Source organism: Balaenoptera borealis (assembly GCF_965194805.1).
Source record: "Balaenoptera borealis genome assembly, chromosome: 19".
Lineage (NCBI taxonomy): Eukaryota > Metazoa > Chordata > Mammalia > Artiodactyla > Balaenopteridae > Balaenoptera > Balaenoptera borealis.
The window spans coordinates 35,522,779-35,549,782 of record NC_138878.1 but is presented as its reverse complement, the minus strand read 5'-3'; the positions used below and the strand labels follow the sequence as shown (position 1 = coordinate 35,549,782).

General features: G+C 36.9%; 1 protein-coding gene across 2 annotated transcripts in view; it reads right to left on the bottom strand.

The window, feature by feature from the left end:
• ITFG1 (integrin alpha FG-GAP repeat containing 1) overlaps positions 1-27,004 on the bottom strand; it is a 278,016-nt gene that overhangs the window by 63,740 nt on the left and 187,272 nt on the right. For both annotated transcript variants that reach the window (XM_082366812.1, XM_082366813.1), the window contains one exon: positions 25,879-25,987. In XM_082366812.1, the coding sequence (XP_082222938.1) occupies positions 25,879-25,987 (109 nt within the window). The remainder of the gene's footprint in view (positions 1-25,878; positions 25,988-27,004) is intronic.

Below are 27,004 nucleotides of genomic sequence, written 5' to 3'. Positions count from 1 at the left end.
AGATAAACAAAGAGTTCCTATTTAACCCAGCAATTCCATTCTTAGTTATACATCAAGAGGAATTAAAATATATGTCCACACAAAAACTTGTACATGATGTTCACAACAGTATCATTCATGATAGCCAAAAAGTAGAAACCATCCAAATGTCCATCAACTGATGGATAAACAAAATGTGGCAGGTATATTCATATAGTGGGATATTTGACAATTAAAAGGAATAAAGTACTGATGCTACAATATAGATGGATCTTGAAAACATTATGCTAAGTGGAAGAAGTCAGTCACAAAAGACCACATATTATATGATCCCATTTATATGAAATATTCAGGATAGACATATCTATGGATACAGAAAGTAGTAGCTGCCTGGGGATGGGGATTGAGGGTGCTGGCTAAAGGGTACAGGGTTTCAGGATGATTGGTAGCTCTATTTTTACTTTTGTCATACTGAGTGAATCAAGTCAGAGAAAGAAATATCATATGATATCGCTTACATGAGGAATCTAAAAGGAAATACAAACGAACTTATTTACAAAACAGAAACAGACTCACAGACTTAGAGAAGAACTTATGGTTACGGGGGTGGGTGGGGAGGGTGAGGGGAAGGGATAGTTAGGGAGTGTGGGATTGATATGTACACACTGCTATATTTAAAATGGATAGCCAACAAGAACCTACTGTGTAACACAGGGAACTCTGCTTAATATTATGTAACAAACTAAATGGGAAAAGAATTTGAAAAAGAATAGATACATGTATAACTGAATCACTTTGCTGTACACCTGAAACTATCACAACATTGTTAATCAACTATACTCCAATATAAAATAAAAAGTTAAAAAAATAAAAAATAAAAAAGGGTACAGGGTTTCTTCTGTGGTGATGAAAACGTTCTACAACCGATTGTGGTCATGCTGGTACAATTCTGTAAATATACTAAAAGCCATTGAATTGTATACTTGAAACAGGCAAATGGTATGGTATGTAAATTATATCTCAACAAAGCTGTTATAAAATTTTTAAAAATACCATAAAATTAAAAAAAAACTAATGACAAAGGGCTGTGAACTTTAAAAAAAATACATTACAAAGAGATATTATTGCCAATATACAAAGAGCTTCCAGATATGGGTTAGAAGATGATAATCCAATAAAAACAAAGGATATCAATACCCAGAAGAGAAAGTATAAATAAGCAAAAAACCAGGAAGAAAGACACTCAACCTCACTAGGCAGGAAAAAAATCAATTTTATACCTAACAGAAAGGCAAAATATGAAAGACCAATAAAAATGTCTGTAGGAAAAATAGAATCAAAAATAAACGACAAACTACGAAGAATATTTACAACATATATCGCAAAGGATTAATTTCCCTAATATATACTATGGTATGTTTATAAATCAATAAGTAAATGAAAAAGGACAAGGACCATTCATAGAAATAAAAATACAAATGGCTCTTGAACATATGGAAAGATGCTGAACTTTACTCAGTATAAGAAAAATGCAAAATAAGACAATACTTTCACTTTACAACTGGCAAAACTTAAAAAGTTTAATAATCCATTGGGTTGGTGAAGGTGTTAGGAAATGTGCATTCTCCTATACTGTAAGTGGAAGTATAAACTGATATGATTTCTATGAAGGGACACCTGTTAAAAAGTTCAAAACCAGGCAGAATTAATCTAAGGTGTTGGAAATTAAATGAGTGGTTACCTGTAGGTGAACTGGGTTAGTAATGAAAAGGGTGGGCATGAGGAAGCTTCTGGTTGCTGGAATCATGTTTTTCTTGATCTGGGTGTACTTATGTGTGTGCATTTACTTTGTCAAAATTTATACACCTGTGTACTTATGTACACTTTTCTGTAAGTATATTTCAATAGAGCGTATTTATAAAGTGTACATATATTACTTTTTAGTAATTCCATTTTTAGGAATTTATTCTATAGGATATTCACTGTGGCGTTAATTAATAATAACAAGAGACTGAAAATAAGCTGGTATCTGTCAATAAGAAACTCATTGGAGGTAGGGGCAAGATGGCGGAAGAGTAAGATGCGGAGATCACCTTCCTTCCCACAGATACAGCAGAAATACATCTACACGTGGAACTGCTCCTACAGAACACCCACTGAACGCTGGCAGAAGACGTCAGACCTCCCAAAAGGCAAGAAAATCCCCACGTACTTGGGTAGGGTAAAAGAAAAAAGAAATAACAGAGACAAAAGAATAGGGACGGGACCTGCGCCAGTGGGAGGGAGCCGTGAAGGAGGAAAGGTTTCCAGGCACTAGGAAGCCCCTTCGCGGGCAGAGACTGCGGGTGGCAGAGGGGGGAAGCTTCGGAGCCGCGGAGGAGAGCGCAGCCACAGGGGTGCAGAGGGCAAAGCGGAGAGACTCCCGCACAGAGGCTCGGTGCCAACCAGCACTCACCAGCCCGAGAGGCTTGTCTGCTCACCCGCCGGGGCGGGCGGGGGCTGGGAGCTGAGGCTCGGGCTTTGGTGCTAGCCGGGAGGGAGTCCGGGAAAAAGTCTGCAGCTGCCGAAGAGGCAAGAGTCTTTTTCTTGCCTCTTTGTTTCGCGGCGCGCAAGGAGAGGGGATTCAGAGCGCTGCCTAAACGAAATCCAGAGACGGGTGCGAGCCGCGGCTATCAGCGTGGACCCCACAGCAACAGGGGCGCAGAGGGAAAAACGGAGAGATTCCCACACAGAGGCTCAGCGCCGAGCAGCACTCACCAGCCCGAGAGGCTTGTCTGCTCACCCGCTGGGGCAGGCGGGGCTGGGAGCTGAGGCACGGGCTTCGGTCGGATCGCAGGGAGAGGACTGGGGTTGGTGGCGTGAACACAGCCTGAAGGGGTTGGCGTGCCTCGGCGAGCCGGGAGGGAGCCGGAGAAGAGGTCTGCAGCCACCGAAGAGGCAAGAGACTTTTTCTTGCCTCTTTGTTTGGCGGCGCGCAAGGAGAGGGGATTCAGAGCGCCGCCTAGACGAACTCCAGAGGCGGGCGCGAGCCGCAGCCATCAGCGCGGACCCCAGAGACTGGTAGGAAACGCTAAGGCTGCTGCTGCCACCACCAAGAAGCCTGTGTGCGAGCACAGGTCACTCTCCACACTGCCCCTCCCGGGAGCCGGTGCAGCTCACCACTGCCAGGGTCCCGTGATCCGGGGACAACTTCCCCGGGAGAACACAAGGCGGGCCTCAGGCTGCTGCAACGTCACGACGCCTCTGACGCCGCAGGCTCGCCCCGCCTCCTCCGTACCGCTCCCTCCCCCGGCCTGAGTGAGACAGAGCCCCCGAAGCAGCTGCTCCTTTAACCCCATTCTGTCTGGGCGGGGAACGGACGCCCTCAGGCGACGTACATGCAGAGGCGGGTCCAAATCCAAAGCTGACCGCTGGGAGCTGTACGAACAAAGAAGAGAAAGGGAAATCTCTCCCAGCAGCCTCAGAAGCAGCAGATTAAAGCTCCACAAACAACTTGATGTGCCTGCATCTGATGAATACCTGAATAGACACGAATCATCCCAAATTCAAAAGGTGGACTTTAGGAGCAGGATATATTAATTTCCCCTTTTCCTTTTTTTGTGAGTGTATATGTGTATGCTTCTGGGTGAGATTTTGTCTGTATAGCTTTGCTTTCAGGGTCAGTCCTAGGGTTAGGTCCGTCCATTTTTTTTTTTTTTTTTTTTTTTTACTTAAAAAAATTTTTTTTTCCTAATATATGTTTTCTTAATAATTTTTTTCGTTATTTTCTATTTTTAGAAATTAAAAAATTTTTAATAAGTTTTTTCATATTTTTTATTTTAAAAAATTAAAATTTTTTTTCTTAATAAATTTTTGTCTTAAAAATTTTTTTCTTATTTTTTACTATAAAAAATTAATAAATCTATTTTTAAAAATTAAAAAAAATTTTTTTATGAATACATTTACTCTTAATAATTTTTTTCTTATTTTTTATTATAATAGCTTTATTTTATTTTATCCTCTTTTTATCTTTCTATTTTTTTCTCCCTTATATTCTGAGCTGTGTGGATGAAAGGCTCTTGGTGCTCCAGCCAGGCATCAGGGCTGTGCCTCTGAGGTGGGAGAGCCAACTTCAGGACACTGGTCCACAAGAGACCTACCAGCTCCACGTAATACCAAACGGCAAAAATCTCTCAGAGATCTCCATCTCAACATCAAGACCCAGCTTCACTCAACGACCAGCAAGCTACAGGGCTGGACACCCTATGCCAAACAAGTAGCAAGACAGGAACACAGGCCCATCCATTAGCAGGGAGGCTGCCTAAAATCATAAGGCCACAGACACCCCAAAACACACCACCAGACGTGGACGTGCCCACCAGAAAGACAAGATTCAACCTCATCCACCAGAACACAGGCAATAGTCCCCTCCACCAGGAAGCCTACACAACCCACTGAACCAACCTTACCCACTGGGGACAGATACCAAAAACAACGGGAACTACGAACCTGCAGCCTGTGAAAAGGAGACCCCAAACACAGTAAGAGAAGCAAAATGAGACGACAGAAAAACACACAGCAGATGAAGGAGCAGGGTCAAAACACACCAGACCTAACAAATGAAGAGGAAATAGGTAGTCTACCTGAAAAAGAATTCAGAATAATGATAGTAAGGATGATCCAAAATCTTGGAAATAGAATAGACAAAATGCAAGAAACATTTAACAAGGACGTAGAAGAACTAAAGAGGAACCAAGCAACGATGAAAAACACAATAAATGAAATTAAAAATACTCTAGATGGGATCAATAGCAGAATAACTGAGGCAGAAGAAAGGATAAGTGACCTGGAAGATAAAATGGTGGAAATAACTACTGCAGAGCAGGATAAAGAAAAAAGAATGAAAAGAACTGAGGACAGTCTCAGAGACCTCTGGGACAACATTAAACGCACCAACATTCGAATTATAGGGGTCCCAGAAGAAGAAGAGAAAAAGAAAGGGACTGAGAAAATATTTGAAGAGATTATAGTTGAAAACTTCCCTAATATGGGAAAGGAAATAGTTAATCAAGTCCAGGAAGCACAGAGAGTCCCATACAGGATAAACCCAAGGAGAAACACGCCAAGACACATATTAATCAAACTGTCAAAAATTAAATATAAAGAAAACATATTAAAAGCAGCAAGGGAAAAACAACAAATAACACACAAGGGAATCCCCATAAGGTTAACATCTGATCTTTCAGCAGAAACTCTGCAAGCCAGAAGGGAGTGGCAGGATATACTTAAAGTGATGAAGGAGAAAAACCTACAACCAAGGTTACTCTACCCAGCAAGGATCTCATTCAGATTTGATGGAGAAATTAAAACCTTTACAGACAAGCAAAAGCTGAGAGAGTTCAGCACCACCAAACCAGCTTTACAACAAATGCTAAAGGAACTTCTCTAGGCAGGAAACACAAGAGAAGGAAAACACCTACAATAACAAACCCAAAACATTTAAGAAAATGGGAATGGGAACATACATATCGATAATTACCTTGAATGTAAATGGATTAAATGCTCCCACCAAAAGACACAGGCTGGCTGAATGGATACAAAAACAAGACCCATATATATGCTGTCTACAAGAGACCCACTTCAGACCTAGAGACACATACAGACTGAAAGTGAGGGGATGGAAAAAGATATTCCATGCAAATGGAAATCAAAAGAAAGCTGGAGTAGCAATTCTTATATCAGACAAAATAGACTTTAAAATAAAGAATATTATAAGAGACAAAGAAGGACACTATATAATGATCAAGGGATCGATCCAAGAGGAAGGTATAACAATTGTAAATATTTATGCACCCAACATAGGAGCACCTCAATACATAAGGCAAATACTAACAGCCATAAAAGGGGAAATTGACAGCAACACAATCATAGTAGGGGACTTTAACACCCCACTTTCACCAATGGACAGATCATCCAAAATGAAAATAAATAAGGAAACACAAGCTTTAAATGATACATTAAACAAGATGGACTTAATTGATATTTATAGGACATTCCACCCAAAAACAACAGAATACACATTTTTCTCAAGTGCGCATGGAACATTCTCCAGGATAGATCATATCTTGGGTCACAAATCAAGCCTTGGTAAATTTAAGAAAATTGAAATCGTATCAAGTATCTTTTCCGACCACAACGCTATGAGACTAGATATCAATTACAGGAAAAGATCTGTAAAAAATACAAACACATGGAGGCTACACAATACACTACTTAATAATGAAGTGATCACTGAAGAAATCAAAGGGGAAATCAAAAAATACCTAGAAACAAATGACAATGGAGATACGACGACCCAAAACCTATGGGACGCAGCAAAAGCAGTGCTAAGAGGGAAGTTTATAGCAATACAAGACTACCTCAAGAAACAAGAAACATCTCGAATAAACAACCTAACCTTGCACCTAAAGCAATTAGAGAAAGAAGAACAAAAAAACCCCAAAGCTAGCAGAAGGAAAGAAATCATAAAGATCAGGTCAGAAATAAATGAAAAAGAAATGAAGGAAACAATAGCAAAAATCAATAAAACTAAAAGCTGGTTCTTTGAGAAGATAAACAAAATTGATAAACCATTAGCCAGACTCATCAAGAGAAAAAGGGAGAAGACTCAAATCAATAGAACTAGAAATGAAAAAGGAGAAGTAACCACTGACACTGCAGAAATACAAAAGATCATGAGAGATTACTACAAGCAACTCTACGCCAATAAAATGGACAACCTGGAAGAAATGGACAGATTCTTAGAAATGCACAAACTGCCGAGACTGAACCAGGAAGAAATAGAAAATATGAACAGACCAATCACAAGCACTGAAATTGAAACTGTGATTAAAAACCTTCCAACAAACAAAAGCCCAGGACCAGATGGCTTCACAGGTGAATTCTATCAAACATTTAGAGAAGAGCTAACACCTATCCTTCTCAAACTCTTCCAAAATATTGCAGAGGGAGGAACACTCCCAAACTCATTCTACGAGGCCACCATCACCCTGATACCAAAACCAGACAAAGATGTCACAAAGAAAGAAAACTACAGGCCAATATCACTGATGAACATAGATGCAAAAATCCTCAACAAAATACTCGCAAACAGAATCCAACAGCACAGTAAAAGGATCATACACCATGATCAAGTGGGGTTTATCCCAGGAATGCAAGGATTCTTCAATATACGTAAATCAATCAATGTGATACACCATGTTAACAAAATGAAGGAGAAAAACCATATGATCATCTCAATAGATGCAGAGAAAGCTTTCGACAAAATTCAACACCCATTTATGATAAAAGCCCTGCAGAAAGTAGGCATAGAGGGAACTTTCCTCAACATAATAAAGGCCATATATGACAAACCCACAGCCAACATTGTCCTCAATGGTGAAAAACTGAAACCATTTCCACTAAGATCAGGAACAAGACAAGGTTGCCCACTCTCACCACTATTATTCAACATAGTTTTGGAAGTGTTAGCCACAGCAATCAGAGAAGACAAAGAAATAAAAGGAATCCAAATCGGAAAAGAAGAAGTAAAGCTGTCACTGTTTGCAGATGACATGATACTATACATAGAGAATCCTAAGGATGCTACCAGAAAACTCCTAGAGCTAATCAATGAATTTGGTAAAGTAGCAGGATACAAAATTAATGCACAGAAATCTCTTGCATTTCTATACACTAATGACGAAAAATCTGAAAGTGAAATTAAGAAAACACTCCCGTTTACCATTGCAACAAAAAGAATAAAATATCTAGGAATAAACCTACCTAAGGAGACAAAAGACCTGTATGCAGAAAATTATAAGACACTGATGAAAGAAATTAAAGATGATACAAATAGATGGAAAGATATACCATGTTCCTGGATTGGAAGAATCAACATTGTGAAAATGAGTCTACTACCCAAAGCAATCTACAGATTCAATGCAATCCCTATCAAACTACCACTGGCATTTTTCACAGAACTAGAACAAAAAATTTCACAATTTGTATGGAAACACAAAAGACCCCGAATAGCCAAAGCAATCTTGAGAACGAAAAATGGAGCTGGGGGAATCAGGCTCCCTGACTTCAGACTATATTACAAAGCTACAGTAATCAAGACAGTTTGGTACTGGCATAAAAACAGAAATATAGATCAATGGAACAGGATAGAAAGCCCAGAGATAAACCCACGCACATATGGTCACCTTATCTTTGATAAAGGAGGCAAGCATATACAGTGGAGAAAAGACAGCCTCTTCAATAAGTGGTGCTGGGAAAATTGGACAGGTACATGTAAAAGTATGAAATTAGAACACTCCCTGACACCATGCACAAAAATAAACTCAAAATGGATTAAAGACCTAAGTGTAAGACCAGACACTATCGAACTCTTAGAGGAAAACATAGGCAGAACACTCTATGACATACATCACAGCAAGATTCTTTTTGACCCAGCTCCCAGAGAAATGGAAATAAGAACACAAATAAACAAATGGGACCTAATGAAACTTAAAAGCTTTTGCACAGCAAAGGAAACCATAAACAAGACCAAAAGACAACCATCAGAATGGGAGAAAATATTTGCAAATGAAGCAACTGACAAAGGATTAATCTCCAAGATTTACAAGCAGCTCATGCAGCTCAATAACAAAAAAACGAACAACCCAATCCAAAAATGGGCAGAAGACCTAAATAGACATTTCTCCAAAGAAGATATACAGATGGCCAACAGACACATGAAAGAATGCTCAACATCATTAATCATTAGAGAAATGCAAATCAAAACTACAATGAGATATCATCTCACACCGGTCAGAATGGCCATCATCAAAAAATCTAGAAACAATAAATGCTGGAGAGGGTGTGGAGGAAAGGGAACACTCTTGCACTGTTGGTGGGAATGTAAATTGATACAGCCACTATGGAGAACAGTATGGAGGTTCCTTAAAAAACTACAAATAGAACTACCATACGACCCAGCAATCCCACTACTGGGCATATACCCTGAGAAAACCATAGGTCAAAAAGAGTCATGTACCAAAATGTTCATTGCAGCTCTATTTACAATAGCCAGGACATGGAAGCAACCTAAATGTCCATCGACAGATGAATGGATAAAGAAGATGTGGCACATATATACAATGGAATATTACTCAGCCATAAAAAGAAATGAAATGGAGGTATTTGTAATGAGGTGGATGGAGTTAGAGTCTGTCATACAGAGTGAAGTAAGTCAGAAAGAGAAAAACAAATACAGTATGCTAACACATATATACGGAATCTAAGGGAAAAAAAAGCCATGAAGAACCTAGTGGCAAGACGGGAATAAAGACACAGACCTACTAGAGAATGGACTTGAGGATATGGGGAGGGGGTGGGGTGAGATGTGACAGGGTGAGAGAGTGTCATGGACATATATACACTACCAAATGTAAAATAGCTAGCTAGTGGGAAGCAGCCGCATAGCACAGGGAGATCAGCTCGGTGCTTTGTGACCACCTAGAGGGGTGGGATGGGGAGGGTGGGAGGGAGGGAGATGCAAGAGGGAAGAGATATGGGAACATATTGTATAACTGATTAACTTTGTTATAAAGCAGAAGCTAACACACCATTGTAAGGCAATTATACTTCAATAAAGATGTTAAAAAAAAAAAAATAAATAAAATAAAAGTAATAAGGCAATCTGAAAAAAAAAAAAAAAAAAGAAACTCATTAAATTATGCGGTATCCATACTACATGATACTATTCAGTACTTAAAATGAGGTAGCTCTAGATTATATTGTTATGGTATAATCTCCAAGATATATTGTTAAGTGGAGAAAATAAAGTCTAGAACTACCACTTATGTAAAATAAAAGCATATAAACATATGTGCTTGTATGTGTATAAGATATCTTGGACAGACACAAAGAAGAGGTTGCTTTTGGGGAAAAGAATTGGACCACTGGGAAACATGGGTAAAAAAGGGACTTACTTTTCTTTTTCTTTTTTTTTTTTTTTTCCACACACACACACACTGTATTTTATTTTTACAAGAGATAGACTGACATCAAGCATTGTACATGGATGACCACAACAAAAGCAACAATGATTGCAATTACCAAACATGAAACACACTCATACTATGTCATAATATTGACATTCAGTCCAGTAATCCTCCACTGTAACAGCTCCTTTACTTTGCAGTGAAAATTGATTTGTATATTCTTTGCCTCTGAGTCCTTGTGGGATTTTTTTTTTTAAATTCAGACAGAAAGTCACAAAAATTATACTCATCCTCATCAGTTCACTCAGTCCCATGTAATTCTTTTTTTTTTTTCCCATCTTGATCTTTTATTAGCACTTTTATGAGTTCATCAGTTTTTCATTACAGTTCTGAAAATGCTTATTCATTCAGTTCAGCAGTACAGTTACCAGAAACCTGTACTTGTCAGAGTCTTTTCCATGAATTTCTTGAAGATGAAACCCTTTTATAGGAACATATTTGCAAAATCATCAGAGTACACCCAGAACTGTCTGTAAATGACAAAAGACTTTAAAATGACCACGGTTAAAGATTTGATGAAAGTTCATAATAATGCAGTTGACAAGAAAATTAGTTATTTCTGAGATATACATTTTAAAGTAATAACTAGGATTATGACTTATAACATTATACCAGAACATATAAGATTTTTAGAAATTTCATGTAATGTCTGAAACATTTATATTAACATATTTCCATACATATTTCCATACAAATATAAGATTTTTAGAAATTTCATGTAATGTCTGAAACATTTATATTAACATATTTCCATACAAATAACCCATTTAAAATTTAGTATTAGTTGTTTTGTTTGTTTTTTTATACTGCAGGTTCTTATTAGGCATCAATTTTATACACATCAGTGTATACATGTCAATCCCAATCGCCCAATTCAGCACACCACCATCTCCACCTCACCGCAGTTTTCCCCCCTTGGTGTCCATATGTCCATTCTCTACATCTGTGTCTCAACTTCTGCCCTGCAAACTGGCTCATCTGTACCATTTTTTTAGGTTCCACATACATGCATTAATATACGATATTTGTTTCTCTCTTTCTTACTTCACTCTGTATGACAGTCTCTAGATCCATCCACGTCTCAACAAATGACTCAATTTCGTTCCTTTTTATGGCTGAGTAATATTCCATTGTATATATGTACCACATCTTCTTGATCCATTCGTCTGTTGATGGGCATTTAGGTTGCTTCCATGACCTGGCTATTGTAAATAGTGCTGCAATGAACATTCGGGTGCATGTGTCTTTTTGAATTATGGTTTTCTCTGGGTATATGCCCAGTAGTGGGATTGCTGGGTCATATGGTAATTCTATTTTTAGTTTTTTAAGGAACCTCCATATTGTTCTCCATAGTGGCTGTATCAATTTACATTCCCACCAACAGTGCAAGAGGGTTCCCTTTTCTCCACACCCTCTCCAGCATTTGTTGTTTGTAGATTTTCTGATGATGCCCATTCTAACAGGAGTGAGGTGATACCTCATTGTAGTTTTGATTTGCATTTCTCTAATAATTAGTGATGTTGAGCATCTTTTCATGTGCTTTGTGGCCGTCTGTATGTCTTCTTTGGAGAAATGTCTATTTAGGTCTTCTGCGGGACTTACTTTTCACTATTAGACTCTTCTGTATTTTTTCATCATTTGCATGTATTACTTATTTTAAAAACAAATTTGTTAGAGAAATAAAAATTTAGAGCTCTCAGATGAATATGTGGTAAACTGCACAGTGTCATGCTGGTGGGATATAAATGTCTATGACTGTTGGGAAAGGTAATTTGGCATTATCTATTAACACTAAAAACATAGCCCCTCAACTCATCAATTTCATGTCTATGAAATATTGGAAACTATGTGTCCACTAAGAGAGAAAATGCTAAATAAATTATGGAACATCTACAGTACTATGGAATGACATGGAGCTATTAAACAATGCGAGAGACCTGTTAAGTGCTGACATGAAAGGGTGTTTATACTCTGTTGCTAAGGTAAAAAACTAAGACAAAGGAAATATGTTCAGTAAGATTCTATTTACAAATGTATGCGTTAGATGAATTTCATAGACATACTACTGAACAAAAGAAGTCAGACACAAAGAGTACATACCATCTGATTACATTTATATGACAGTTAGAAAAGGAAAAACTAATCTATGGTGACAGAGATCAGAACAGTGGTTATACTTTTGCAGGGGAATATGAAGGACCCTTCTCGGGGTACTGGAAATATTTTATCTTGATTGGAGTGCGGCTACAAGGGAGTATACCTATGTAAAATCTCACCAAGCTATATGCTTTAACCTTATTTCCTCTGTACACCCATTGCTACAACTTTCTTTCTACTGTCTTATCAGCTCACACCTGGATGACTGGTGTGTTCCAGTGGTTACCCTCAGCCTGACCTCTCAGGTCAGAACATCTATTTCTTTTGATGAACGTCTATTTTTTTCTTCTGAACATTGCTGCAAAATCCATCTTCTTAAACTATACATTTGATCATAGACTCTCTTTGATGAAGAAAGTAAACAGTAAGTGTGATGGTAAATTTTATGTGTCAACTTGACTGGGTCATGAGGTGCCCAAATATTTGGTTAAATATTATTCTAGGTGTTTCTGTGAGGGTGATTTTGGATAAGATTAACATTTAATCAGTAAACTGAGTAAAACAGATTGCTCTTCATAATGTGTGTGGGCCTCATCTAACCAGTAGAAGGCCTGAAGAGAACAAAAGCCAGACCCCCTCTTGAGTAAGAATTCTCCTGTCTGATGGCCTTCAAACTAGAACATCAGCTTTTCCTGCCTGATGAACTGGACATCAGTTCTTCCTGGTTCTACAACTGCCTGCTGGCCTTTCGACTCAAACTTGGACATTGGCTCTGCAGATTTTGGACTTGCCAGCCTCTGTAACTGCATGAATTAATTCCTTGTAATAAATCTCTCTCTCTTTCTTTTTCTCTATATTCTATTGGTGCTGCTTCTCTGGAGAATCCTGACTAATTCAGTAAGTATCTTCAGTTATTGGGTCACTGACAAAATCTTTTCTTTGCCATAGATGCCCATTTATCAATGGATACTATCAATATTCTCTCTTATTAATCTTCAAAACAGTACCAGAAGATGAGGTAGTTTCTACTTCTTACTATCTGGTCATTCTTTATTACTATGATCACGGACTCCCCCTCCTGGAATGTTATACCACTATTCATTTTGGTTTGTCCAAATCTTAACCATCTTTTAAGGATCTAGGTTCTCACCTATCATCTTCACAGAAGGCTTCTTTGATCTTAATAATCTTATAGCACATAAAATTCCATTCAACATTCTAGTATACAGTTCTTTTCACTGTCCTTTAGCTGTTTTACATGCATACACCTTCCACTTCCAAGTATACAGATTCCTGTTGATAGCAATGCTTGCTACATAAATGGATACATCTTCACTGAGAAAAACTAAGTAGTAGTCAAAAGTGAAGACAATAATGTGCAATGTGGGAGAATATACTGGATGTAGTGACTATATGTGCTAATAAACAGATCTACAGTATTTCCCAAACTCCCTTCACACACACATTTTTTAGCAACTCTAGTGAGATGTAATTCACACACCATAGCATTCACCCATTTAAAGTGTCCTTTTCAATGGTTTTTAGTAAATTCCCAGAATTGTGCAACAATCAACACAATCAATTTCCATCACCACAATAAAAAAACTCTGTGCCCTTTAGCTATCATGCCCAATTCCCAACCCCGGCCCAAAGCAACCACTAATCTACCAATCACTTACTATATATATTTGTGAATATTCTGTTATTGTTAGATAACAATATTTAGAATTGTTAGAATTGTTAGAATATGTTATTATAGAAAAAACTTAAAAATATAAAGGAATAAAAAGAAGAAAAAAAAATCACTTTAACCCAACCATCCAGATACTGTTACCAACTAGTTGTAAGGTATTACACTGTCATGGATTAAATGTTTGCAAATCCCCCGCCCTCCGCCCCCCTCCCGCCTGCCAAAGTTCATATGTTGAAGTTCTAATCCGCAGTGTGATTGTATTTGGAGATGGGGGCCTCTAAGGAAGAAATTAAGGTTAAATGAGGTCATAAGGGTGGAGTCCTGACCTGGCAGTATTAGTATCCTTAGAAGAAGAGGCATGAGAAGGCTTGCTCTCTTGCTCTCTCCCCAACAGGCACAAAGAAGAGGTCATGTGAGCACACAGCAAGATGGTGGGGGCCTACAAGCCACGAGAAGAGGCCTCAGAATGAAACCTGCCTTGTTGGCACCTTGATCTTGGAATTCCCAGCTTCCAGAATTGTGAGAAATAAATTTCTGTCGTTTAAGCTGCCCAGCCTGTGGTACTTTGTCAGGGCAGTCTGAGTAGACTAACATATAAATACTTAAAAATTTGTTTTTACATAAATGAAATCATGCTAAATACAATTTTGTAATCTTCTTTTTGGTTATGTAACCCAAACTTTCCCCATGTCATTAAATGTACTTCTACCACATAATTTTATGGTATTCCATTGTATGTGTGGATGGATATATACATATATGTACACACACCATTCTCCTCATTAGGATATTTAGGTTCTCCCCCACCCTATAATCCAAACTTATTTCCTCTTAAAAACATCACTAGGAAGATCACCTTTATAGACATGGTGCATTATACACAAATCTTTGGCACATCTCTGATAATTTCTTTGGGATAAATTCACAGAATATAATTATTTCTGGGTTTAATCTTAAAGCTGTTGGCATGTATAGTGAAACTATCCTCCAGAAAGGTTACTGGCATGTATAGTGAAACTATCCTCCAGAAAGGTTATCAAGTATTCTTTTTAGAAAACACTGATGTTTTGATAAGTGCCAAACTCTGAACATGAATTTGCTTTCATATATGCTCTTCCTTAATCCTCACAGCAAGGCTGCGAGGTAAGTCTAATTACCCTCCTCCCCACCACCCTTTTTTTTCAGAAGCAGAAACTGAAGCTTGGGGGACTTCCCTGGTGGAGCAGTGGATGAGACTCCACGCTCCCAATGCAGGGGGCCCAGGTATGATCCCTGGTCAGGGAACGAGATCCCACATGCATGCCGCAACTAAGAAGCTGGCGAGCTGCAACTAAGGAGCCCGCCTGCCACAACTAAGGAGCCCGCCTACCACAACTAAGACCCAGTGCAACCAACCAACCAACCAGATAAATAAATAAATAAATATTAAAAAAAAAAAAAAGAAAAGAAACTGAAGCTTGGGCCAGTACATTACTGAAGGTCACAAAGGGAATGGCACTCTTTTGAAAGACCATGCGGTCACTAGACAGTAACTCATTTAAAAAACACATTATACTACATTTGTAGAAGATGGGAAATCAATGAACCACTGGATTATTTTATTTTCTTACAAGATTGAATGTCTGTATTTTATTTAGCATAGTTGAGAGTATTTACTCAAAATTACATTAATTGTCTCTTTCATTCTGTATACAGCAAGCTAAAAATTGGGTTCCTGCATCTATTTTGGTTTTTACCAGACTTCCTCTATTAAATTTCAAGTTTCACATTACAGTGTATAATAGGATCGAAACGATAAGATTTAAATGTATTATACATATGTACATATCATACATATATGTCATATGTATTATACAGGTATATATACCTTGTTTTATTGCGCTTTGCATAATTATCCTTCTCAGATACTGTGTCTTTTTACAAATTGAAGGTCTGTGGCAAAGAGCACAGCTTTTAAAAAATACTTTTCCAGACTTTCCAAATGTTTTACAATAGGCTGCATTATTTTTGTAATGAGAAAACAAACAAAATACCAAATCAAAAATTTACAAATAAAAAAGGAATAATGTCTTAAAATTCTCTTGCATAATCAAAAAAGAAATATGCTTTTACAAATGTCACCCTGAAATTACTATTTTAAGACTCCATAATGTCAAGCTTATGAACAAGTAAAAAGTACCAGTAGTCTAGTAAATCAGTGCAAGAATGTAATTTCCCCAGTGACATCGAAATAAAAATTCCAACCTTTGTGCTTTAGTTAGGAAAAAAAAACCCCTAAGTGCTCCAAGGCAGAATTTATTATTACAGCAAAAGCTTACTTCCTAGAAGTGGAACAGTTATATTTTTTGCTTAAAAGCATATGGCTCTAAGTGCAGTAAAACATTTTTCTTAAGCAACTATAACAAAAACTGGGAAGGGCTAAAACACATAAACAGCCCATTATGGGAAAGGGAAATTTAACAGGACAGATACCGGTGTACATTTTCAGCCTACTACTATTTGTGTTTTCCGCCACTGTGAGCTTCTTGAGGGCAAGAACTGTTTTTCATTGTTTGGTTTTTAAGTATCTCTCTGTTTCTCATTTCAAGTGTCAATAAATGTTTTCCTACTAACTAGGTGATCTCGACGGATCCACAGACCAATTTTCAGAGGTTTAAGGATTTTAACCATTTCATAAACTTTTGTAATTAGTATCTGTAACCGTATTATAAAGGTCTATATAGACTTATAGCATTTTACAACGTCTTTTTAAATAAACTGCTCTAAAAAGTAATATCTAATACCCCTAGACTTTAAAAACCAAAGTTGTTTAAAAAAGATTAACGAAATTTAAGAAGACAGCCTATTCACAGAGTTAAATGAAAAACTGCAATTAAAATACTTAATAAGCTACGTGAACTATTGGTTATTAAATTAATTAGTTTAAAACATGACTAATGGGATGTGCAATTCATAAGTTTTCTTTAAAATGACAATGCTTAGGATCTTAACATTTCACATGAAAAAAACACTGTACATTATAGCCCATGTATTCTTTTTTTATATAAGTATTTGCTTTATTAATATGCTCTAAATAACATTTTTTTAATTGATACATTGTCATTGGTTTTTTTTAATCCCCCTTTGCAGTACATGAATGTATTATAGTCTTATTTTAAGTGTCTAGAGCTGAGAGGAATCTTGTAATCAACTGGTACGAATCATTCATTTTAGTGATAAGGATTTCTGGGCCAGAGAGGTAAATGTAATATTAGTGACCATGCTATCCAAATTCTAATCCGGCTCTATTTTAGTGTATCACACTGCACTCCTGTCTTATGTGTCCTGTAGTGAATTTCACACATATGTGCATGCATATATACAAACACACACACAACTTGTGTACGTAATACAAATCCATGAAACCACACTAAAAAATAAATCAGTGGTTTAAAAATTTATGCTATAATAATATATTAATTTTTAAAATATTAGCTTTAATTTTTAATCTTTTTTTTAAACCACTTTATTGAGATAATATATCACACAATTCTCCCATTTAAAGTACACAATTCAATGGTTTTTAGTATATTCACAGACTTGTGCAATCAACACCAGAACCAATTTTAGAACATTTTCATCAACACAAGAGATAATGCCACCCCCGCATAGGCAGTCATTCCTCATAATTTTTAATCTTATCTGATGCTTATCATGTCCAGGTAAAAATCCACAAGAAAGAATGGATGGGATAAATTTGTTATTTTTAATGAGCAAATTTTATTTTATATTTTTTTAACTTTTTATTTTATTTTGGAGTACAGCTGATTAACAATGTTGTGATAGTGTCAGGTGCACAGCAAAGCGACTCAGGCATACATATACATGTATCCATTCTCCCCCCAACTCCCCTCCAGGCTGCCACATAACATCGAGGAGAGTTCCCTGTGCTATACTGTAGGTCCTTGTCAATTATCCTTTTTAAATATAGCAGTGTGTGCATGTCAAACCCAAACTCCCTAACTATCCCTTCCCTCCACCCTTCCCCACCCCCCCAGCCCCGGTAACCAAAAGTTCATTCTCTAGGCCTGTAAGTCCGCTTCTGTTTTGTAAATACATTCATTTGTAGCATTTCTTTTTAGATTCCGCATATAAGTGATGTCGTACGATATTTCCCTTTCTCTGTCTGACTTACTTCACTCAGTATGACAATCTCTAGGTCTAACCATGTTGCTGCAAATGGCATTATTTCATTTTTTATGGCTGAGTAATATTCCATTGTATATTTGTACTATATCTTCTTTATCCACTCCTCTGTCAATGGACATTTAGGTTGCTTCCATGTCTTGGCTATTGTAAACAGTGCTGCAATGAACATTGGGGTGCATGTATCCTTTTGGACCATGTTTTTCTCTGGATATATGCCCAGGAGTAGGATTGCAGGGTCATATGGTAGTTCTATTTTTAGTTTTTTAAGGAACCTCCATACTGTTCTCCATAGTGGCTGTATCAATTTACATTCCCACCAACAGTGTAGGAGGGTTCCCTTTTCTCCACACCCTCTCCAGCATTGATTGTTTGTGGATTTTTTGATGATAGCCATTTTGACTATGAGGTAATATCTCATTGTAGTTTTGATTTGCATTTCTCTAATCATTAGCGATGTTAAACATCTTTTCAGGTGCCTCTTGGCCATCCATATGTCTTCCTTGGAAAAATGTCTATTTATGTCTTCTGCCCATTTTTTGATTGGGCTGTTTGTTTTGATGATATTAAGCCACATGAGCTGTTTGTAAATTTTGGAGACTAATCCCTTGTAGGTCACATCATTTGCAAATATTTTCTCCCAATCTGTGGGTTCCTTTTCATTTTGTTTATGGTTTCCTTTGCTGTGCAAAAGCTTTTGAGCTTAATTAGGTCCCATTTGTTTATTTTTGTTTTTATTTCCATTACTCTGGGAGATGGATTGGAAGAGATATTGCTGCAATTTATGTCAGAGAGTGTTCTGCCTATGTTTTCCTCTAGGAGTTTTACATTTAGGTCTTTAATCCATTTTGAGTTTATTTTTGTGTATGGTGTTAAAGAATGATCTAATTTCAGTTTTTTACATGTAGCTGTCCAGTTTTCCCAGCACCATTTGTTGAAGAGACTGTTTTTTCACCATTGTATAGTCTTGCCTCCTCTGTCATAGATTAATTGACCATAGGTGCATGGGTTTATTTCTCGGCTTTCTATCCTGTTCCATTGATCCATAGTTCTATTTTTGTGCCAGTACCATACTGTTCTGATGACTACAGCTCTGTAGTATAGTTTGAAGCCAGGGAGCCTGATTCCACCAGCTCCATTTTTCTTTCTCAAGATTGCTTTGGCTATTCGGGGTCTCTTGTGTCTCCATACATATTTTAAGATTACTGTTCTAGTTCTGTGAAAAATGCCATTGGTAATTTGATACGAATTGCACTTAATCTGTAGATTGCCTTGGGTAGTATAGTCATTTTCACAATACTGATTCTTCCAATCCAAGAACATGGTATATCTTTCCATCTGTTTGTGTCTTTTTCGATTTCTTGCATCAGCATCTTATAGTTTTTGGAGTACAGGTCTTTTGTCCCCTTATGTAGGTTTATTCCTAGGTATTTTATTCTTTTTGATGCAATGGTAAATTGGATTTTTTCTTGAATTTCTCTTTCTGATCTTTCATTGTTAGTGTATAGATATGCAACAGATTTCTGTTTATTAATCTTGTAGCCTGCAACTTTACCAAATTCACTGATGAGCTCTAGTAGTTTTCTGGTAGCGTCTTTAGGATTTTCTATGTATATAATCATGCCATCTGCAAACAGTGACAGTTTAACTTCTTCTTTTCCAACTGGATTCCTTTTATTTCTTTTTCTTCTCTGATTGCCGTAGCTAGAACTTCCAAAACTATGTTGAATAAAAGTGGTGAGAGTGGGCATCCCTGTCTTGTTCCTGATCTTAGAGGAAATGCTTTCAGCTTTTCACCATTAAGTATGATGCTAGCTGTGGGTTTGTCGTTTATGGCCTTTATTATGTTGAGGTAGGTTCCCTCTATGCCCACTTTCTGGAGAGTTTTTAATCATAAATGGGTGTTTAATTTTGTCAAAAGCTTTTCTGCATCTATTGAGATGATCATATGATTTTTATTCTTCCATTTGTTGATGTGGTGTATCACAATGATTGATATGCGGATACTGAAAAATCCTTGCATCCTTGGGATAAATCCCACTTGATCATGGTGTATGATCCTTTTAATGTATTGTTGGATTCGAATTGCTAGTATTTTGCTGAGGATTTTTGTGTCTATGTTCATCAGTGATATTGGCCTGTAATTATCTTTTTTTTTTTTTAAGATATCTTTTTAATTTTTTTAAATTTTTATTTATTTAGTTATGGCTGTGTTGGGTCTTCGTTTCTGCGCGAGGGCTTTCTCTAGTTGTGGCAAGCGGGGGCCACCCTTCATCGCGGTGCGTGGGCCTCCTACTATCGCGGCCTCTCTTGTTGTGGAGCACAGGCTCCAGACGCGCAGGCTCAGTAATTATGGCTCACGGGCCCAGCCGCTCCGCGGCATGTGGGATCCTCCCAGACCACGGCTTGAACCCGTGTCCCCCGCATTGGCAGGCGGACTCTCAACCACTGCGCCACCAGGGAAGCCCATGTAATTATCTTTTTTAGTGGTATCTTTGTTTGGTTTTGGTATCAGGGTGACGGTGGCCTCATAGAATGAGTTTGGGAGTCTTCCTTCCTCTGCAATTTTTTTAGCCCATGTATTCTTAAAGATATTTAAAGTATAAAACCTTGGCTTCTAGCTTTGTGATTCAGTTTACATTAGCTACTTTACACAAATGCCAAAACCAAAAAACTGCAATAATTGTGCATAAATACTGTAACACCAAACCAATGTGCAGGTTGGGACAAGGATGAGTAGAATAAAATCAAAGCCATAAAGGTCAATACTGTATAATGGTTTTAGTAGCATTTAAAATGAAAAATCCTTGCCTGGATTATGGGTGATTGTTCACATTCAGTCTCTGAAAATGTCTTTAGTTTTTGTTTAAAACACATGAATCCCAAGCAAATATCATAATCAAATATCACGTGTGAAATAAAGACCCCCATCCCACCCATTCTTGTCATTTAGACATTATTTTAGACTCTATATGGAAAACTTCTTTTGTCTTTTATTGATTACCTACCTTTCATTCATTATTTTTTAAATTAAAAAATCCTATGCTTAATAAAAGATATTTTAAGACATACCAGTACTCAGAAAATATATTAGCCTATGTACAACTTTCTGAAAATCTCTTGAGGAAGCATTCCATCAAAAGAAATAGGAATTTGAGTGAAGAAAGGTAAAAATGTGGTATATATGTAAATGGTGACAATAAAGCCAGTAAAACTTGTTAAGTTTAAATAATCATTGATAACATGGTTGTAACTGTTACCAAATCAGTCATCCAGAAATAAACTTCCACATTATTTCAACAAAATCTGGAAGAAGGCAGGGGAATAAAAGCTTTTGAAAGGTCTCATCTTATTTGGGTAGTGAAAGGTGAAGATACTGCTACAATTTTAAAAATCCAAGGAAATACAGGTTCACATACGTTTGTTAGAAATTTGTGTTAAGTACTAGTAGAATGAGAATGCAGAACCTCTAATGTATCTGACAGGAATAAGAGAAAAAAAATTAGAGCTAGGAGCTAGTTCTGATTCAGGTGAGCTAGGGAACCCCTCCAATTCTGCAACACACAGTCCCCTGTGTGAAGAGCATTCTGTAGATCTGTGGTGTTGTGGAAATCAGTGAGGGAACAGGCAGAAGGATAGTATTATCTTTCCCTAGCCACATACAGAAGCTTAAGTACCCTAATTTCCTTAACTGAGACAGTGACATTTAACATAGGCTAGTTTGAGCATTAGAGTAACAGTTACTTTAGAGCAAAATCAACTCTGGACATTGTAGATGGCTTTGAAAGGGTAATAATATACTAGTAACTGTCTGCTTAAGGAAAACAAGTAACAATCAAAGGAAAGAGTGGAAGAGCATCTCAAGACAACTAGAAGGTTATTTTTCACAAATGATTGCCCTAAATTATCTCATTTCCCATGACCTTTCTGTAAAGCATGTTATTAATATTTATGTTAATATCCGTAAGTGCAAAGTTATCTTGCTTTCTAAAACTAAAACTTCCTACACCAAATTGGCTATCTCTGGGTCTGAGCTTGGTGATGTTTGGAGAAAACTTTCCTTGGGATACTGTTAAGGTGACGGCAGTGCTACCCAGTGATACCCATCCTTGACTTAGGTTAGGAAGTTACAGGCCACAGACTCTCAAGAGACTTTCGGGTTTTTAAAATTTTTACGTGTAATTTTTCAAACATAAACAAAATTAGAAAGAAGAGTATGAGGAATCCCACTCATACTTCACACAGCTTCAACTGTCAACAACACATGGCCAAAGTCATTTCACCTATACTCCATTTCCCACTTGCCTGGATTAAAGAAAAACCTCAGACATGTCATTTCATTTTCAAGTAGTTTGTTGTATCTTTACTTAATTCTTTAAAGAAGCTTACTTTCTCTTGAGCAGCTCTGAAATAGCCAAATAATACCCCCTTCAAAATCATAAAGAACAGGAGACATGGATAAAAAGTACAGAAATGGTTAGACTCATAATACCAGTATTCTGTGGCTGCAGTAGTAATGAAGATGGGGAGTTACTCTTAGTTCATTCAAATAAGAGTGAATTTGCTGGTTAGAAAAGAAAGTTACATTTTCTGTCATTTTCATTTCTCAAAATAAATCTCTCAACACTCATTCATTATTCTGTCGCTTTTCTGTGTTCAGCTATTTATGACCGCTTCAAAACTGTAATAAACATTTATACGAAATACTGTGTCATTTCATTCACAAATGAACAGATATGGCTGTCTTGATATCAACTATAATAACAGTGACACAAAAACAGTTACCTTTCAACACCAATTCATGATAAAACTCTCAGCAAACTAGAAATAGGGGAAACTTCCTTAATACAGTACGGAGCATTTCCAAAAAGCTAATATCATTCTTAATGGTGAAAGATGGAATGCTTTCTCCCTAAAATCAGAAACAAGGCAAGGATGCCCACTCTCACCAATCTTATTCAACATATCAATAGCAATGGAAATTCTACCTAGAATAAGAATAAGAAAAAGAAAAAAAAAGGGCACAGATTGGAAAGGAAGAAATAAAACTGTCCCTCTTTGCAAATGACATGATTTTGTATGTAGAAAATCCCACGGAATCTAAAAAAACCCTCCTGGAGCTAATAAGTGAGTTGAGCAAGGTTGCAGTATACAAGATCAACAAACAAAAATCAATTGTATTTCAATACACTAAAAACAAACTTGTGGAAACTAAACTTAAAAACATAATAACATTTATAATCACATCAAAGAAAATAAAACACTTAGGCATACTCTTAACAAAACATGTACAGGATCTCTACGATGAACATAAGTCTTAGGTGGAGGAGATGGTAGATGGCTTGCATGGTTGGGAACGGGTAACAGTGAACAAATAGGTAACTATACTGAGGAAAATGGGAGTTAGAGAAGATGTCTACAAACAGAAAAGATTAGAAGGAACCCTTGAAATGTTGTGTTGGATTAGAAATAGAAGTAATGGTATGAATTCATTGTTATATAATATATATAAAATAGTTTTAGGTATGTATATTTGTGTGTTGTGTGTGTGTGATACATTACCTGTATTTCTTAGTTCTGTCCATTGAGAAAACCTAGAAGAAATAACAGCCCAGTAGCAACGAGCACACTGAGCACCCAGAACTGGGTTTTAAAATACCATCCTCTACTCAAAGGAACCAGGGCTCCTTGAAGAAAGAGATCAGATTCTAGACTTAGGGCAAAGGCGGTAAAAGATGAACCTGGAATATCTTGTTTTGCCAGAGCACACGTCAAAAAGATAAAGGAGCCAGCCTGAAGGAGCTCCTACTGCCCTCACCGGGAACAATTTTAACATTAAAAGAAATGATATTATTTATTGAATAAAATACAAATACACAAATCTATACTGATAAATGAGATAAGTGAAAGATATTCCTTAGAGTAGAATGCCAACTAAAAAATGCAGGGGTGTTGGAAATAGAATCACTCTTTGACACCTATCAAATAGATGGTTGATTCAGGCAGGAGCTGTCAATGGACTCTAAGGCTGGCAGGTAGAAATTTGATATGGAAAAGTATATTAAAGTAATATCAGAATACCCCTCCACAAAATACTAATCAATTACAAAGGGGGAAATAGTGAATTTAAGGTGGGGAAACCTAGTAGTCATCACGACGACCAGATGATCAAGGTTATCACCAGGGTGGTGGGACAGGTCAACATCACGTGCTTACTGATTTGATGTACTGAGAGGGCACAGCATCGGTTCCACTAAATTCCATGTAGTGGAGTTTCTGCAAAGAATGTGTATCCTGAGCTGGGTAAAGAAGAAACAGGATTATCCTACAGAATGTGAGGCCTGTATTCTTTAAAACTGATAAGGACATGAAAAGGAACTGTTCCAGATTGGAGAAGATGTGACAGTAGGTATTCCTCGACAGACTTCTGGGTCAGAAAGAAAGAAGTCATTGTTGGGACAGTTGGCAAAATTTGAACAGGGTGGTAATGTTGCATTGAAGCTGACCATCTGCTTTGGAGAGTTGTACATACGTTACGTAGGAGCATGTTTTACTCTTTGGAAAATGTGTGTTGACAGAGAGAATACAAAATTAAATGCTATAAATCACAGAAAGATCCTTTTTGACCCACCTCCTAGAGAAATGGAAATAGAAACAAAAATAAACAAATGGGACCTAATGAAACTTAAAAGCTTTTGCACAGCAAAGGAAACCACAAAGAAGATGAAAATACAACCCTCAGAATGGGAGAAAATATTTCCAAATGAAGCACTGACAAAGGATTAATCTCCAAAATTAACAAGCAGCTCATGCAGCTCAATATCAAAAAAACAAACAACCCAATCCAAAAATGGGCAGAAGACCTAAATAGACATTTCTCCAGAGAAGATATACAGATTGCCAACAAACACATGAAAGAATGCTCAACATCATTAATCATTACAGAAACGCAAATCAAAACTACAATGAGATATCACCTCACACCAGTCAGAATGGCCATCATCAAAAAATCTGCAAACGATAAATGCTGGAGAAAAGGGAACCCTCTTGCACTGTTGGTGGGAATGTAATTTGATACAGCCACTATGGAGAACAGTACGGAGGTTCCTTAAAAAACTAAAAAGAGAACTACCATATGACCCAGCAATCCCACTACTGGGCATATAACCTGAGAAAACCATAATTCAAAAAGAGTCATGTACCACAATGTTCACTGCATCTCTATTTACAACAGCCAGGACATGGAAGCAACCTAAGTGTCCATCGACAGATAAATGGATAAAGAAGATGTGGCATGTATATACAATGGAATATTACTCAGCCATAAAAAGATACGAAATTGAGGTATTTGTAGTGAGGTGGATGGACCTAGAGTCTGTCATACAGAGTGAAGTAAGTCAGAAAGAGAAAAACAAATACCATATGCTAACACATATATATGGAATCTAAAAAAAAAGGTCATTAAGAACCTAGGGGCAGGACGGGAATAAAGACACAGACCTACAAGAGAATGGACTAGAGGACATGGGGAGGGGGAAGGGCAAGCTGGGACAAAGTGAGAGAGTGGCATGGACATATATACACTACCAAATGTAAAACCGATAGCTAGTGGGAAGCAGCCGCATAGCACAGGGAGATCAGCTCTGTGCTTTGTGACCACCTAGAGGGGTGGGATAGGGAAGGTGGAAGGGAGGAAGACGCAAGAGGGAAGAGATATGGGGACATATGTATATGTATAGCTGATTCACTTTGTTATAAAGCAGAACACACGATTGTAAAGCAATTATACTACAATAAGGATGTTAAAAAAATTAAATGTTAATACTTAATAATAAAACATATAAAACAAATACTCACCAATGACTTTAACAAAATAAGCATCTGCTTCAAAGTTATTTTTTAGTGTATGGATGGCAAAATCATTCTTTATATATCCTTTACTTAGTACTACAATGTCCAAGATTCCCTGGAAAAAACATAAAAATGGTAAGAACAAACTACTAGACTGAATGAAAAAAATGATGAAAATGGATGATATGTTTACCATGTAAATATAAACCTTATTTATTCAACTTGATGTTTAAAATAAAAATAATATTAAAAATATAAGATCTTGAATATTAAAATATAAATAAAACAAAAAACACCTATAATTTTAATCTCTGAAAATAACTGTTAGAATTTTGTACTTCCTTCCAGTCATATTTGCATGAATTTTTAAAGGTCTGTGATATGGACTACCAAAGTGTTTCCAATCATCAGAGAAAGAAGATACCTTTTCATCTGCCCTGGCCCCCATTATTTTTTTTTCCTATAAAAGTGGGAAGCTTTGTTAATTTTATTGGGGGTAAAGAAGGTGTGTTCATTTAAATTTCCATTCTGCTGACTCTCTTAATGAGGTTGATCATTTACCATATCTTTTCATATATTAGCTACTTGTGTTTTTTCTGTAAATTGCCTTAATCATGTTCTGTTTTTCCAGTGGGAGTTTTTGGTGACTTGTATCAGTTTGAATAAACCCTTTCTATGTTAAGAATACTAATTATTTAATTCTTTCATAGCTAATTTATTTCCCAGATTTAAACACAATTTTAAATTTCATTTATGATATTTTTATGTACAGAAATTAATTGATTTGTAATTAATTCTCTTGATTTTCCCTCTTGTGATATTTTTACCAATTACTTTTATGCTTGGAAATTGCTTATGAAAAGTGAACGAACACAAGATTTGGTAGCAGAGAGACAGAGGAAAATAAGGACTTGGAAAATTCATATAATTGAGAATTAGCCTCTTATAAAAAAAAACAAACCAACCAACCGGGCTTAGGGTTGGACATAATGTCTTGATGGAGATTTAATGTTTTAAAATAATCAAATTATTTTACAAGGATATACTGTGACATATTAACTCTGGAATTTAACACATTTTTATCAGAATTTATTATTTTTCTGAGTGATAAACTGGCTTTCTTTTAAAGAAC